This window comes from Crocodylus siamensis, chromosome 7, assembly GCF_052110815.1.
Source record: "Crocodylus siamensis isolate JL-2025a chromosome 7, ASM5211081v1, whole genome shotgun sequence".
In the NCBI taxonomy this organism is placed as follows: domain Eukaryota; kingdom Metazoa; phylum Chordata; order Crocodylia; family Crocodylidae; genus Crocodylus; species Crocodylus siamensis.
This window is the reverse complement of record NC_143401.1, coordinates 41570526-41587397: the sequence shown is the minus strand read 5'-3', so window position 1 is coordinate 41587397 and position 16872 is coordinate 41570526. Positions and strand designations below refer to the sequence as shown.

At 39.4% G+C, this 16872-nt stretch overlaps 1 protein-coding gene across 3 annotated transcripts in view; it reads right to left on the bottom strand.

Annotated features, from left to right (window-relative positions):
- The window catches only part of WAPL (WAPL cohesin release factor), a 133130-nt gene that overhangs the window by 14549 nt on the left and 101709 nt on the right, over positions 1 to 16872 (bottom strand). For all 3 annotated transcript variants that reach the window (XM_090056846.1, XM_090056847.1, XM_090056848.1), the window contains 5 exons: positions 15154 to 15249; positions 11732 to 11884; positions 11381 to 11517; positions 9324 to 9435; positions 5917 to 6144 (listed from right to left, as the gene is read on the bottom strand). In XM_090056846.1, the coding sequence (XP_089912972.1) occupies positions 5917 to 6144; positions 9324 to 9435; positions 11381 to 11517; positions 11732 to 11884; positions 15154 to 15249 (726 nt within the window). The remainder of the gene's footprint in view (positions 1 to 5916; positions 6145 to 9323; positions 9436 to 11380; positions 11518 to 11731; positions 11885 to 15153; positions 15250 to 16872) is intronic.

The following is a 16872-nucleotide window of genomic DNA, read 5'->3' as shown; positions in this document are numbered from 1 at the left end:
CCCAAATACCTTCATACTGTGAAACAAAAGTTAAAAGCACTCCTAATATCTGTGTATTATATGCAGTATACTGGGGTAAAATCTTGTATGATGGTGCAAGAATACTGTATTCATGTGGATGAATAAAAGCCAGCCAACTGCTTACTTTTTCAGGGATGTTCCAATGTTCAAAACCTGAACTGTTAACTTTTCACCACTAAGTTGAGAGCCTCATTTCTTTGAACCCCTGCAGATTCACTCCTGTGATGGTGTGATAGCTGAAGACTATACAGATATTGGCAGAAGAGTGGTATGCTAGATGGCAGGCAGTGTATGACTGATAAAGGGCTAAAACCTTCAGGTGGAATTAACAGTCCAATGCCAAATAAATGGAACTGGAACATGAAGAGTGAAGGTACAGACAAATGAACACACTACGGAGAGTTAAAAAGGAGCAGGGATCTGTTGACGCATAGTAAATGAAAGTTAAACTGCGGAAACTTATTAAAGTAGTAGAACCAGTATGGTAAATATAATGATTTACTCCCTGTAGGGGAGGGAGACAGGTGGCGAGGCAAATCAGTTTCAGTTTTCAGTCTGCTGGGTTTTTGGTGTCCCCAACATTTGCTGCTAAAATGGCCAAAGGTTATCTCTATGTCTCTCTTTTTTTCAGCCTGAGTAGGGCCTAGTTTAAAATTGCAGACCCAGCTTCTAATAACGTGGCCTGATTGTGACAGGGCCACTATTTTCATGCCCAGATTGTGGCACCCTCCCTCACCCCCTCCCCCACCAATTACTCCCATTTACTGATAGCTGTTGCGGGCTGGGGAAAGCATTCCCAGCCAACAGAAAAACCAGGGGAGGGAAGAAGGCGTTACAAAAGGGACAGGGGGAGAAGAGAGCTTGAGGATGGATAGGGGAAGGCTATTTGCTCCTCTGGGCAGGAAAACTGGGGGGTTGGGAGCACCTGAAGGCTCCCTTGGCAAATGGCCCTGGCACCAGGTAGTGGAGAGGCTGTTTGCTCCTCCATACATGCGTTCTCTCCCTTGCCCTGAACCCCCAAGCAACCCAGTTTTCCAACCTGAAGGGGCTGAAGGAGAAAACAGCCCCTCTTCTACCTGGTGCCAGTAGTGTCTGCCAAGGCAACTCCCAGGTGCCAGTTTTCCCCATACAAAGGAACAAACAATCCCTCCCCTAACCAAGCTCTCTCCTACCCTGTCCCTTTTGTGACCCCCTTCCCCCTCTCCTAGGCTGCTAGGCTTTTGCTGCTGGCTGGAGAATGCTTTTCCCAGCCTGCAGCAGCCATCTCGCTGTAACAAAATGCCATGACATGGCTGCTTTGCTGGCGAATTCCCCAGCAAGCAGCCATATTGTGGCATTTCGTTGCAAATCAGTTTTGTTTTTTTTAATGAAAATCACTTAATCACTTAAAAAAAAAAATGCAAAATCACAATTTAAACCAGGCCTCAGTCACGAGGTATAAGAGACAAGATAATAAATAGCATGTCTGTAAACCGAGAGCAGGCATCCAGGTACATTCACCAAATGGTGCTACACTGTACTCTGAATCTTGAAACTCATAATCAAAAATACTATCACCTTTCAAGATGCTAGTATACCGTACTGCCACTGGTGGCATTCCTCATTCCAGATGTAAAAAAACACTACTGCTTTGCATCCAGGAGTCTAGGCTATGGACAGAAGTTAGACAAACTGGTTTAAGTGCTCAGAAACTGGTTTAAATCTGTAACAGAACAGACATTCAGTGCATATAAACCATTTTCAAAATGGCTGAAACTGGTTTGAGATAAACCTGGTTGAATGTAGTGTCAGACTTAACTGAGCTGGGGCAAACCAGTTTATGAAACTTCTGTCCTAGACCCCTTCCTGGTTCAAGTTAAAGCACAGCCCCCCCCGCATGCTTTGCAGTCCTGGGCTGTGCTGTTTGCTCCAGCAGAGAAGGCATGGGGGTGGGAGGCGGCAAGGACTTCCCCCCTCCCCCCAGGTCCCAGACGCCACTGGGGTTTGCCTGGGGAGGGTGAAGGGGGGGGCCTAAACTTCCCTTCCCCCAAGTACACAGCTGCCCTGCCCTGCTAAAAAAACCAAAAACTTACTGCTGGCTGTGACTGTAAACTACATATCCCAGAGGCACCTGGAAGCAGGAAGCGGAAATGATGAGCGACTCTGCAGAGTCCTGCTGCTTTGATTTTGCACCGTAAATCCCAGAGACCCTGGGGGCAGCAAGATGACAAAGCGAATACACAGTCCATGCTGGCTACATGCCAAAAAGCCATGCTCTAGCACACCCTGGCTTCTGGCTTGAGCCACTGCAGGCATATGGCTGCATTTTCTGAATCAAAAGAGAATGTCTGCCCAGTTGTTTCTCACTTTAATCTCTGCAGTTTAGACTATCCTGCAAGGACTTAACTTACTCAGCTTCTGACTTTTTGACTGTCTGTACTTAGCCCCAGTGTTTGTCAGTCATTTCAAGGCACAGTGTCTCAGTACCTTGTAGCTACACCAAATCCAGCATCATACAGATACCTGTTACTGCAATACCATTCCACTGGTGCAAACAAAACAGACATCTGTCAAACTGGAGAGGATTTATGATGTCATCTTCTAGCTAGAAGTACCAGCTTTCCCCAAGTTATTCCCTTTCTACCATCCAAACCCCTTCAAAAAATAGTCCAAAAAAACAAAACAAAACAAAAACAAAACAAAACAAAACAATTAAAAAAATTTGAGTGCTTCTTTCCTAACAAATCCTCTTGGTCCCAAAATGGTTCTAAAAGAAAGATACTTAGAGCAGCTCTGGAATAAGATGTTAAGTATGCTTCCAATTTGCATCTTTGTTTTTTTGGACTGAATACTGCCTGAAAATTCAAACACATTTGGCATTAATATCTCAAGACTGAAAATGGGCTGTGAACTGAGCAGCCAGGTTAAAAATAAAAACAAAAACAGACACACCGATCCTAAATCCATTTCTACCCTAAAACATTTAAAAATTAAAAAATGTAGAAGGTCCAAAACCACAAAAGACAAAAGCCTACGAAATGCCGACCAAGGTCTCTTCGGTCATCATAAAACCCTGACTGTTGCTGTATTGGCTAATTGTTTTCCTTAAAAAATGCAAATCCTTCTAATGACATTGGCTTTTAATACCAACTTGAGAATCTACTCCATAGCAAAGTTTGAGGAAGCAGAAAAGGATGTTAAAAATACTTTTAAAAAAGTATAAATGGACTGTTGCCTCATACAAGGCACCTTTATCTTTTAAACACAGTGTAAAATGAAACACTTAAGTGTAACTTGAAGATTATGGATAGCAGTCAAAGACATACTGTCTGGAGATAAGGCTTCCTAAATAGAGCCACATCTCACAGAATTTCTATGGGTTTTTTAAAATCATCTGAGGAAGTACAAGTTCTGAAAGAATGGTGATAAAATTCAAACAAAGAACTTAAAAGCATAAAGGGAAAGGTATTGAGAAAATTAAGATTATACTTTACTAACCTTTGTTTCCCTAAAATGAAGCAATGGCAATAATGTACGATTAGTTTTGCCATCTAATGCTGCTTATCTAGTCAATCTGTCACCATTTCCCTTACACATACTCTTTTTGAAAGGTTTAATTTATCAATATTATTGATACTAGTGTGAACCCTAGTAACAAAATTTGAAACTCAGTAGTTTTTGTTCATAACAAAATAAGTTTGCTTAGTTGTAGATAAAGGTCTTGTAAAAACCAAGATTAAAAACTACAAATATACACAATTTATTACCATTACAGCATACCTAGTATTTTTGACCAAACAGGTATATAATTCATTTGTATATTTTGCATATGAAATTAAAACAGCACACATTCTTCATTTTAGAGTACTGAAACATGTACTAAGAATAAACAGCCAGTTAAATCATCCAGCTACTGAGAAAGCAGGTATTTGGACATGATGGAAATACCAAAAATGTTCTCTCCAAGCCCTTTCTTAATATTTGCTTGGGCTTCCTACCATCTGTATAACAAATAAAAACACAGGAAAACAGTTGACATTTGTGTCTTCCTATCTCATTACCTTTTAAACTCGTTGATGTTGCAACACACCTGAGGCGACTTACAAACTTCAGCTTTAACTCTGAATACCATTTTCATACTAAATTACATGCATTATTTTGCCATTCTATGAGAGCTATAGTTAGAAACCAGGGCCTCATCACTAGGGATCACAGATTTTCCCCTTTAAAAGGGAAAAATGTGCACACAAAGGAGCTGCTTGGGGCTGAGGGAAGCAGGGGGATGGCAACTGGAGGCAGGGGGTACCGTGTGCATACATGTGCACACACCTGTGGCCAGCATGCAGCCAGGCAGGGTGGTAGGAGCAGCCCCAGCAGCTGGATACAGGTAAGTCTACTGGCAGGCAGCGGGGGAGATGGGGGTTGGAGGGCCAGGGCCTGGGGACCATCTGGGAAGCTGTGAGAGGCATACACATGTGAGTGCATGCATGCACACACGTGTGTGGCTCAAGAGCAAGGGGCATGGCTCTGGCAGGGGTGCGTGGAAGGGGTAAAGGGGGAGGATGCCTGCCAACACTGGAGGCAGATATCTGGGCGCAGAGACTGCAGCAGGGCAAGAGGGTCTGAGGCAGCGCTAAGGGCTGCTGGCAAGCCCAGCTCCACACTGTTGCCAGCAGGGTCCTTCAGGGGTGGCAGGGAGCTACATGGCTGGGCTAGCAGTGCTAGGGCCGATGCCCATCCTCTCAGGGGTGCAGTGGCCAGGAAACGCTGCCTGGGGGTAGGGACGGGGATCATTGGGGGGATCCTGGAAGTCCACGCTGGGCCAGGAAGTACAGGGGCAGCTGGAGGCCCCATTTGGTAGGGCTGCGTGGGAGGGTAGGGGAGCAGGGGGCTGCATGTCAGAAGTGAGGGGCACCAGCATGACTGGGGGGAGAAGTGGAGGGCTGTGGGTCAGGAGCGAGGGGCACCAGCATGGACAGGGAACTGTGGGTCAGTAGTGAGAGGCACGGCTGGGGAATGTGGGGCTGAAATTAGAGAGTGAGAAGCAACAGCATGGGCAGGGCACCAGCATATCAGGGCTGCTCAGCACCACAAAGAAGTGAGGGGGGACAGCCATAGCTGGACCCACATCCTGGTTCTTGTGAGCGACGAGCGCAGGGGGAGCTCCGATTTTCCTTGAAACCCCACCCCCAAATACAATGCCTAAACATACGGGTATTTAGAATTCATTTTATTATAATGACTAAAGCACATGTAGGTTTCCAAACTACTTTAAAATTGTAAATTTATCAATAAAATACTATGTTCAACTGATAGCTGTATATATAGTGGCATTTCATTTTAATTGTGGAAAAATGTGGAATTGTTTTTTTGTTTTGTTTTTTAAAATCAGAGAGTTTGGGATTTTTAAACATAAAACCAGGATTCCTCCTTATCACATCACGCATTATACAAATAATGGCTGTAGATTTAGCACATTTATCTTAAACCACAGTTCAAGGGGCACAGAAATAACCCAGCAATTAAACCAAATTTTGACAGCAAAACTAAATGTAGATGTTATTTCTTTTGTTTAATTACTATTTGATTACTAGCTATACTAAGACCACTAAATAATAGATTACATATCATGGAATACAGATACAGTTTGCAAGAGTATCTTTCTTGTCCAAAAGAATTTAGAAATTAGAAAAGTAAGAGATCTGCAGTACAGGCAAGATTTTTACAAAAAAATACAGAAAATTTCTCACTACTTTTGGTTCCCAACAGATCAATCCAAGGGACACCAGGCATACAATTTGTTACACCAAGAACCGAAAGACAGTTGAAGCTACTAGATATTACTAAACATTCCAGTTTAGATTAGTTTTAAAGGACAGTTCAAACAACAACAACAACAAAAATCACAATACTTACTGTGATGTTTTCTAAGTCAAGATGTTTGTTGTGAACAGTTTCACAAAGCCTCCGAATTTTTTCCTTAATTTTGTTCATATCTTTTTCATTCAGCAGCTTGGCAGAAGAAGCATCTTGCTCTAACTCTAAAAGTCGAATCATCAGATCTAAACTAGCTCTATCTAAATCCATGTTCAAACGATCTCTGCTCAGAATGTACATTAGAGCTGCTGTACAAAGAGATAAATTCTGGAAAAAACAAAAATGAAAATGTTAGTAAACACTTGTGCTAGGCGAACCACATATACTTAAACAAGAACAATTTTTAAACAGACACAAGCTAATCATTCAGGGGAGATGCACCACTGCATCCAAGCGTATAGATCCAAGAACTAGACCAATGTAACCTATTTTAGATAAAATTATTGGTATTTTTAACATGCTCTTTCTAGCAAAAGTATTAATACTCTAATCACTTACCATTGCAGACAAAATATAGATCATTTAATTCATTTTATAAAACACAGTTAGAGCAGTAAAGCCTTCAAAATTTTCACTAAGGGATCCATGAGCACAGAACTGCAAGCAGTGCAGTGGGGGCATAGCTGATGAGGGTGGAGATCCCAATCCCAGTCAATCTCTGCCAGCACTGGAGGCTTGCAGGGAGGCCTGCCCCACCCTGCTACCTGGGATAAAGCAGAGGGGGCTGCTTGCAGCCCAGGAATTTTAAAGGGCTGCTGGTGCTGGAACACCATCCCATTAAAGCAATGGCACTTTTAAAAGGGCTCCCTGGAGCCCAAGACCAGCTAGAATGTCATGCACAACACAAGCCTGTTGGTAAGCTCCCCCAGCTACTGAGCAAGTCCTCTGTCACCCCCTGGTTGGAGAGCATGCCTTTGCTACATTCCAGCCAGGGGACCCTGAACATGTGGCTGCCCATAGTGCTTGTTATTCCTACATCCAACATTTTTTAGCACTACAAAAATAATGAATGGAGACAGCCATCCATCTAGTAAAGCTTCAGCGTCCAATAACAAGCCTTGTGGAGCTTGGGGCTCTGCTGAAAAAAAAAACAAACCCCAAACAACTTCCAGAAGACCTCAAAAAAAGATGTTCACACCTGGAGAAGAGAAAATGCAGCACTAGGGAGCCTATGATGCAGGGGGGAAAAAGGGAGGGGGACCCACACAAGGTTAATGGTGGAAGACACTCAAGTTAGGGGCTCCTCTGCTGGACACAGACCTTAGAAAGGTCATCAAGGAGGCTGCCTTCACCCCACCACACAGGTAAATTTTTTTGCTTGCATGCTGAAGTTAGAATGAAGATAATTAGCCCCAAACTTTGTAAACCTTCTTGCTATTTCTCACTGTTTCTGCCTATTCATTACATTATCATATTTCTTCCCATTCAAGCATCATCAGTCCATTTTTCTATTTACTCACCCCCTCAGATGGCCTTCCATTCAAATCCCTAGTCCCCTGTGTAGTGGAATGGAGGTGTGGGTGAAAAGAGCAAGTAGGTTCAATGAAAGGAGCTGGAAGTTTCTGTGACCACATACCCACAAACTACTCTGTTTGAGGAGAGTCCAAGAAGACTTGTGTGTGGTAGGCTAACCAGGGAGATCATACAGAAAGCAATGCAGGTGAAATATAGGCAGAGAAATAACAGGAATCTCCAAGACCTTAAGATATAGCAGGATCACTTAAAATGGACCCAGCTTCAGTTATCAAGGGATAGCCATTTTATACTTGCAGATTATAGCTTGTTTCTTTCTGTGGCCCTTTTAAGGAGCCTGTTCAACTCTTGTACACTTCTTTAGTTTTAGCTTAATACAGATTTGATCCATAATGAAGGCTTATTTTAAAAGTTTACCATACTACTACAAAATTATTTTATTCCCAAGTATGCACACAAAACTACAGGTTTTCATTTAGGAGTTTTGAACATGACTTCGTTCCAAAGAAGGTGCATCAGAGTCACAAGACTATTTTTACTATTTAACCTCCATGCCAAAAAAGTTATAGATAGTATATACACATTAGAGATTTAGACTGTTTATAGGATTGTAAAACTGACTTTTTTTCTTTTTATTAAACTATACACACTTTAAGACAAAGATAGGAAAAACTCGTTATTCGCGGGTTTGGCATTCACAGTTTCAAATATTTGCAAATGCCGAACCTGCATTTTAAATACACTTTATGCACTTTCAGGAGCTCCTCAGAAGCTCTCCACTTGCTGCCACCCAGCTCCCGCCAACAGAGCTGTGCCCCGCTCCCAGCTGCTGGGGGCATTGCGTTCATGAACGCCATGCCTTTTTTGCGGATTTCGCCATCTGCGGAGGATATAAGAATGTATCCCCCACAAATGGCGAGGGTTGCCTGTACTGGGGAGAGGAGGAAGATAAAAATAAAAAAGATGAGCATCTTAGAGATTTGATTGCCATACTGAGTTTGACACCTTCATAAGAGGATTCAGGACAAAAGTCTTCAGGTCTTGTTATAGGCAAGTTACTCCCACTCAGAAGATCTGTCCCCTCTTGCTAGTTCTATTTATATTCCAACTTGTGGGAACAGATGGTTATTTTCTAAGGTTCAGCACTGCATTTTAATTTATTTAAAAATTATCCACACACAGAAGACATTACAAAAACACATTTTTGTGGTTAGCTACTGACAGTTTTAATGAAAACAATAGCTTTGGTTTTAAAAATTAATAATCTAATATGCTAAAGCATTTGCAGCATAGCTTAAAGAGACACAGTTAATCAAAAAATATTAAGTTGCATTAAGTATACATATTCTAGAAAATGAAATGGAATGAGCATTTTTCAAATATGAAAACTGGTATTTGGGCAGAATTAATTGAAAACAAGTAATTTGACTGCATCTGCTAGTTAAAAGAAAATTTATTCATTACAATTACTGTTTCATAAGGTAAGGAAATAAGATCTGATATCTTAGCTCACTATTAAAAGCTACTGTAGTCAAAGTAACATTATACATTTTATTCTATTCACATTGCCTTTTGTGTCAAAGTCTTTTCTACCCTCTTAAAACTATTTCACTAATAATATTTACAAGCAAGTGTGTATATGATTTTTTCCTTTTCTCAAAAAGCTTACCTAAATTCAAGCAAGGGTATTACTATTATTATTATCATCATCACCGTCTCTCAAATGGGTACATAACTTATTTCAGAATAATTATTGCTTCTTATTTCTTTTGCTAGCCTCGATTAATTCTCAAATTTTCCTGTCACATTTCTATGAAGATGAACTTATTTCAAGAAAAATGTTATACCAGCATACTAAACAAAGTAAAAAAAACTAGAACATACTTCTATAATTATATGATCTCTATTTATGTACATTAGTCCAAATAGAACTTTGAACTAACCAATACTGCAGACACATGAAATCTGAATACCTGATGATGCTGGGAGTCATCCAGTGTTTTGAAGACCATGGCGACCATGCCATGGGCTCTCAAATGCATGCGGAAACTGGGCATGGCGCACTTTGTCGCCAGGCTGATTACACTAGAAAAACAAACAATGTCATTAGTGTGTTTGAAAGCAGCTATACTTAAGGAATGTGCGCTGAATAAAACGTATTTAAGACTGATCTAAATACAACTCATATATGCAGTCCAAGTCATGTCTCGTATGACCGATTCATGGACAGGAAGCTTGACTAACGAGCAGCTTACAAAAATGAGCCTGAAGTTGCATGTGGCTGAACTGAGGCAAGAGGAGCATCTGGGAAGTCTGTAATACTATGGCAAAACTTTTAAACTAGAGGAGAAACTACATTGGCAATCTAGTTTCCACTCTTACTTCAGGTTCCCGCTGTAACTATCAACATTTAATCCATAGAGTGATCATGACCGTTTCAGCTTAACTTTAAAAGCAAAGCAACCAAGTACTGCTCTTCATAGTTCTGATTATTTAAAAGTTCATCCGCTTCTGGCATACATCTTTAAAATCTGTAATGTTTACTACTATACTCGGCTCTGCTTTAAGGAGTCTGCTTTTCCATCTTACATTTTAAAATTAGAGTTACGTCACCAAACAAACTGATTTTATTCTGAGCATAAATTGGATTCAGCTTCTCAAATAAAATCAAAGCAATAAAAAAAACCAAATAAAAGAATTTTAAGAGTTTGCCAAGAAAAAAAAATCATCATATTTAATGTGAATAACAAAGTGTTATTATATTGATTTACATATTCATGTACATAAATTAACTTGCAGAAATATGTCATCTTGTATCATTAGAACAACCACTACTGTGATTTCTCAAGGTCTCAGGAAGAGAAGCAATTGCTGTTTTAAAATTTGCCTTTTAAAATTTTACAGCTGTTTAGATCCATATCAAGATGTCAAATAAAATCTCCCAACTTGCTAATTATCTAGCAATTCAAGTTTTTCTAACTATAGTATTTACAGTTTTTACAAGTATAGAAAAGAAAAGAGATTTTTATGGCTGCAGAACCACTCCATGGCTAATTCTAAGGATCCACAAAAGAAACAAACAATTAGTAATTAGTATTTTAAAAAATGAGTCTTTAAATCTTTGAGGCAAGAATTAATTTAATTTTTTGTTGTCTAAAGCAGGGAGCTACAACTTTTTTCAGCAAGTGTACCCCTGGCGGCTGGACGTGGAGCGTGTGGAGGGAGGTGGGGTAGCACATGGCCGGAGGTGGAGCGGCAGCAAAGCAGGTGGTGGGTGGCGGGAGTGGCCACTACATGCAAACTTCCCTCCCCTTTCCCGTGTCTGGCTGGCAGGCGCCTATGCAACCCACAGAGGGGTGTCGCTGCCCTCCTCCCTCTCTGCCACCTCTTAGGAGCAGGGCTACACAGGGTGGTGGGTGGCAGTGCTCTGTCCCTGCCTGCCCATGCATACCCCCTAGGGCCTTCCCAAGTACCCCAGGGGTACGTGTATGCCCAGTTGACAACCACTGGTCTAAAGAATACTTGCGTTTGCAAATCTAGCAAAATTTAGTGAAACACTAACTGAAGTAATGTTTTACAATTTCTAGAACCCTAATAAGACTCACTAGTTAATACCAACACTACGTAAGTTGCATTGGTCAGTGTTAATCATGTTTCTTAAGATGAAGCACAATTGGTGTCAGAGTGAATGACACCTCAGTACAAAGATATTAATGTTATTATCACAAACTGCAACTGTCCGGGATACTCTCTCTCTTCAGTCATACCGAAACTCAGGAAGGATGCTATGATGAAAGAAGTCTAATAGGAAATTTTGGGACATAATTTCAGGATGTAAAATCCTATACCATCTTTCACAGCAGCTACCTGCATCTATAACATATTGTAGATAGTCTTGTCTTCAATGGTTTCAGACTTTTTCAATCAAAAGACATAGCTTTTAGTTAATCACTTGTATGTTTATTTAACACACACTATCCTGGATAAATAAAAGGGTGTAAAGCAAACTGTTTTATGACAAGCATCTTACCTAAGGCAACGTGTGTTTAGGGGCTGATTGCTTTTCAGTCCACTTAGCAAATATTCAATATCATCTGTGAACTCTTGATTTTCGCCAAATTCTACTACATCATTGAAGTGCTTTACATGCTGAACAACAGTGTATAACTGGAAAAGACAAGGACATTTTTAACTGGGTGAGATGTTAACAAAAGTTGAACATTTGTTCTTCTTTTTAAAAAGAACATTTAAGAGTCAATACACTGACTATATCAGACAAACCATCCATTTTAATACGGAAAGCTAAACTGCATTTTGATATTTTCCTTCAATTTTTGGAATCATTAATTCTTTATCTTAAAAAGTTATTGAAAATACTTACTTCTTTGTCTTCTTTCCTACATTTCAATGCAGTTACTATCTCTTGATAGGGCTGAGTAGGTATTGTCACAGTTTTTATCACTTTGGGAGGTGGTGCAGGAGCCTTAAAAACTCCATCATCTTTATGAATTGCCTCCTTTGAAGATAGCCTTACCTATTAATAAGAAAGTGCTAAAATGGGCAGATGTTTTCAGTATGCAAACATACACTAAAATACAGAAGGAAACAGAACAGGGCGGGCATTTGTCAAACTCACATTTTGAGTGTGCTTAGTCTTCGCCTCAACACCCACAAGATATATCTATATTAATTGGTGAATGCACCTATTTGTTAAATTTTGTAATGTGCCAGTGTTTGTATGGTCTTCTAACACAAAAAAAAAGTTAGAAGGGCAGGCTTTATAACTAAAACAGCAGGTAGAATCTTTTGTATCTTTTGACTAATTGAGCATCAGCATACATATAACAAAGTTTGGTCCTGAAAAGAATGTCAATTTTTTTTGTTGTGGTTTTGCCCACTTACTGGAGCAGGCTGTTATAGCCAATTTTTAGCAGACCTTCCGATAGCCCTCATATGACAAAGTTTGGTCTTTGTTCCAACACAGCTGCAACTGAAAATACAAAGTCTACTGTTATCACCACTAGGCACTCAAGTAATGCCTGCAGTTACAAGAAGCTACTTCTACCTGACAATGTATTTTCTGTAGTAACAAGCTATCTAGAACTTTATTCCAGCACTATGAAGTACCTGCAAGAGGGGATGGGATATAGGGCACTGCAGAAATTGCATCAGATTTAGGATACAAAACTAATGGCATTTTTCCTACACTAGCTTTATGTTTATTCACTTTACTGATGTTTTACACATATGTTTTGCAAAATTCATTATAACAAAGCTATCTTCCTATATGCAAAGTTAGAGGCTGTGGATAATGCAGTGCTGGGTTCATTGCTACTGATGGATTCTCAGCATCCTGGTTGCCTCAGAAATTGGATGGTTACAGAACTCACTTTGCCTACTCCTGTCTTAGATACTACTTTCAACAGCAGCATCAGCCTGTTTTCAGGCTGCTTCTGTCAGATCCTGTTCCTGTTCAGTAACAAAGTGACAAGACGGAAAACAGACCTTCTCAGGGCAAGACAGGCAGTTACCCCCTCCAAATGTCTTGCATTAAATGCAAATACAATGTTCATCTACTCATCCATGACCTCAATTTTAAAGCAATACTATGAATTTATACTCTAAAACTTCTATTAAACCAAACTCTCCAAAGCCCAATATTTTTCATCATACTAAACACAGGGCATGAATGTGCATGAACGCCACAAGTGTCAAAGAATGGTTTCTGTTGCTGTATGTTAGTACATACAGGATTAGAACAACCACTAAAGCCTCTCACTGCACAACTAAGGGGGTTTTAACATGTTCCGGGGATGGACGCGCTTTAATGAGAGCAGCTATCTGCTCCAATTAAAGCGCCCAGAGCATCTCATGCATCAGTGTCCCTACACTTAAAAGCTCCCCTGCCGGCATTTTGAACTAAAGCTCATTCAATGAGCTTTAGTTAAAGCCTCACCACCACCATTTTGAAGCACAGGGTTGCTGATACATGAGACAGAGGCTCTTTGGAGCATACTAATTAGCATGCTCCAGGAGACTCCATTAAAATTGAGCCTGCTCTGATGCTTTGTAATTACAGCGCGTCAGACCAGCCTCCCCACACATGTACAGGAACTGTAATTTTTTACTTTCTATCCATATCATTGTAACTTGTTGATATCAGTTAACATTCAGACCCTAGTGGCATACAGTAAACTATAACCTTTCCGTGTGGTAACATACTGGAAGTTTTGATGCTTGTCATTTAGAAGTTTAAATTAAGAATTTCTAACTAAGCTTGAAAAACTGATTCTGTTTTGATATTAGTAGGTTTCCCTTGAGAGCATATCCATGTTAAGTTTAGAGAAATGTTCTCTAGCTAGTGAGTCAGAACACCTGGAATACAGATCTTGGGGCAAACACTTCTCATCACCACCCTATAAAGAACATTTCTATACTGGCCTTTCTTGCAATTACAAAAGTTAAGGAGGGAGATTTGTTTGGTCTAGGAATCATGTCTCAACTTTTGGGCCAAGTGTGAATCCCACAATTACTTTTATAAACTGTAAAATAAAGCTATGAATTTTGCTGCTGAGAACACATTTTCTTATCAAATGATTCAGACTCAAAACTCCATTCAGGGAAAAATTGTTTATTTTCTGTTTACAATAAATTTTAATAACTACACTTCCACCATATTCTTGAAGTGATAATCTGATGTCCAGAACCCTAAGTATGAAAGTTAGGAGCTGAAATAATTTTTTCAGCTTTTTTTTTTCCCTTTAAATAACTGTCTACTCTGGAAAGGCAGTTAGACTTAAGAATGAGCAAAATGTGAAGGCCTCTAAGATTCTGCATGTATAAAGGCAGCCACAAACAACAGAACTATTTTTTGTATTACTGCTATTTAAGTAGCTGATTTGGAGGCTGATTTTGTTGTGCTATAATGGGTTATCAGTACTACCATGGTGCTTGAAAAACATTACACCAAGCAAAACAGATCTTGTACATATTTGAATCCAACTGTGTTGGGTGTTTTTAAAGTGATAGTTTGGAAAACTTCCTTGCTGCCCAACAGTGATGGAAGTAAATCATCATAAATTCTTATAAATGTAGTTAACATTTGATGGGGGCCATTCTGAAACAGGGATCTGGGAATAACTAAGACGGGTCTAAAACTGAAATTTGCTGGCCTCAAGAGTAGAACAGTAGAAAAAAGGATAAAAATAAAATACCTGAGGTAATGGAAGCTACAAGGTTGCAAATAATTTACATAAAATTCTGTTAACTTAATTAGTGAGCACTTTCAGTTGTGCATAAGCCCAAACCACTGGTTTCTGTTTTTATTAACTGCTGACCAGGTCACTGAAAACTGCCATGTCTGGCAAGCCATTTCGCTTAATGGAAAATGCTAGATAATCCTCATTGAACAGACTGTGGCAGAATACTTTTTATTTTAAATTTTCTTGCATCTCAAAATGATTAATCCCACTACCAGAGTGGGAAATGTATTGCTTTTTTAAATTTGTTCCATAATAAGCTAGTTTTAAAAGTTTGCAGAGGTAAATTTACAATATTAGTTAAAGGAGAAATAGTGAACTAAATTCTTCCAACTCTTGTGGGCTTTTCCTTTAGAATTTACTGAAGAGTTTTCACTGACAAAATTTCTGTAGGTTCTAACCTTCAGCTAGACTTCATTCTGAATTGCTGTTGAATTTGTGAATGTTTCATATAAATGAGCACCAACCTGCTCAGGAGTTTAAAATTATGGGCAAACAACCAGGGTGAATTACGAAAGCTGAAAGAAAAAAATAGCTTACTTACTGGTATGCTTGGAGTTTTCAATACTGGTGGTGCTGGTAGAGCCTCCGACTCTGGCTGGTTCCAGTGTCTAGCATTATACACAGCTTTTGTTGGCGACTAGAGGGGTGAAAAAACAAGTTTTTTCTTATCTTGTCAGCTGAAAAGTAGCACTTGCCGGTCGGTGTATGTTTTACAAGTGAAAAGGAATTTAATTTCATAAGATTTTACACTTAAGTTTGTTTTTGTTTAAACACAGCAGTTAATTTCTCAACTTCTCATATCCCCATAGCAACATCACAAACAATCTATTACGTTCTCTTTCAATACATGGCTTGACCTTGATGCAGCACCTGAACAATCTAGTTGGAAGAACGGCAGCAAGTGCTTGAAGTAAGGCTTTATGTATAGAATGTAGGATGCATATTGACACTGGACTGGATACATACCAGAAACATATAGGCAACAAGTTTTCAAATGTTTATGTCTATGGATTTGGTACTAGTGTAAATGAACTATAAGTATTACCTATTAAGCACACAGCATCTCCAGTGCTCTGGCATTAGGAGCCTTCATGCTAACTAGCTCCCATTTTCAAGGTTTTTAACAGTTTTAGGACAACTATTACAAGCCTTTAAAATGAAGGGAGTTAGTTAGTTTTGGGGTTGCTAATACCACAGCACTGATAGTCCTATGAACTGTTGTTTAGATTAGTAAGTACAGAGCCCTTTTTTCCATCCCAGGACTACGCACATATTATCTGATATTTTTCCAATTAGAAAATTGGACATACCTCCACCTTTTAAAATACTGCTATGGGGTAGTATGCAGAAGCAGAAATAACAACAGGGATTTTAAAAAATGTACAAGGCTGTCACTTTCAAAGATCATCTCCAAATGGCATAAACTATGGGTCATATGCTTAATATCTGACCTCCAAAAGCTTCAAAGCAGAAATTGCAAGAGTTGGCACTCGACACATCCTTATGCAGCACACCCTGTTATTCATAGATGCAAAAACAGTAGAAAAATAGGAGCCAGTGACATGAATCATGCTGAAAGTGCTGACAAGACAAGAAAAGTAGTTCCTATTTGCAGACAAAAATACTGTCCAAGATACAAGGGACAATTTATCACCATGGTACATACACAGTAGAGAAAAAAACAAAATGAAATAGATAACATAATAGACCTTAAGACACCATTAATCAAAATGCAAAGAAACCAGACATTTTAAAGGCATCACAAATATATAAAGCAATATTCAAATAATTCTTGCTAATCACACTCAGCTATTTTTTGTTGGGACACAAACCAATTTTCAATCAATATAAAGAAAAGAAAATATCACTTGGAACTATGAAAATGAAACCTTCGTGCCATACATAAGTTAAAATGTCCTGCTAGAGTATATGGTGCGAGTTTTTTGCTCTAAAGTTCTTTTTAGCTAACAATAACCTATCCTTTGGTTAGTGGTGAGGTTGCTGCCGCAAAAGGTCAAAATAAATTGTGATTATAATCCCAGTATCTGAATCCAGTGGTGAAATGATGTTTAAGAGTCAACATTCTAGGTGCTAAATGGTACCAACTTCCAGCTGTCATCTCATTTAAAATGTACTACAAAGACTAGTTAAAGGTGTTCAAAAGTTTTAGTTTAATAATCTTCATGTAAGGGTTTTGCATTTAGAACTAACAGGTTTAAGAAAAAAATGTTTCTACTCAAAGATAAAATGATTTTCAAGC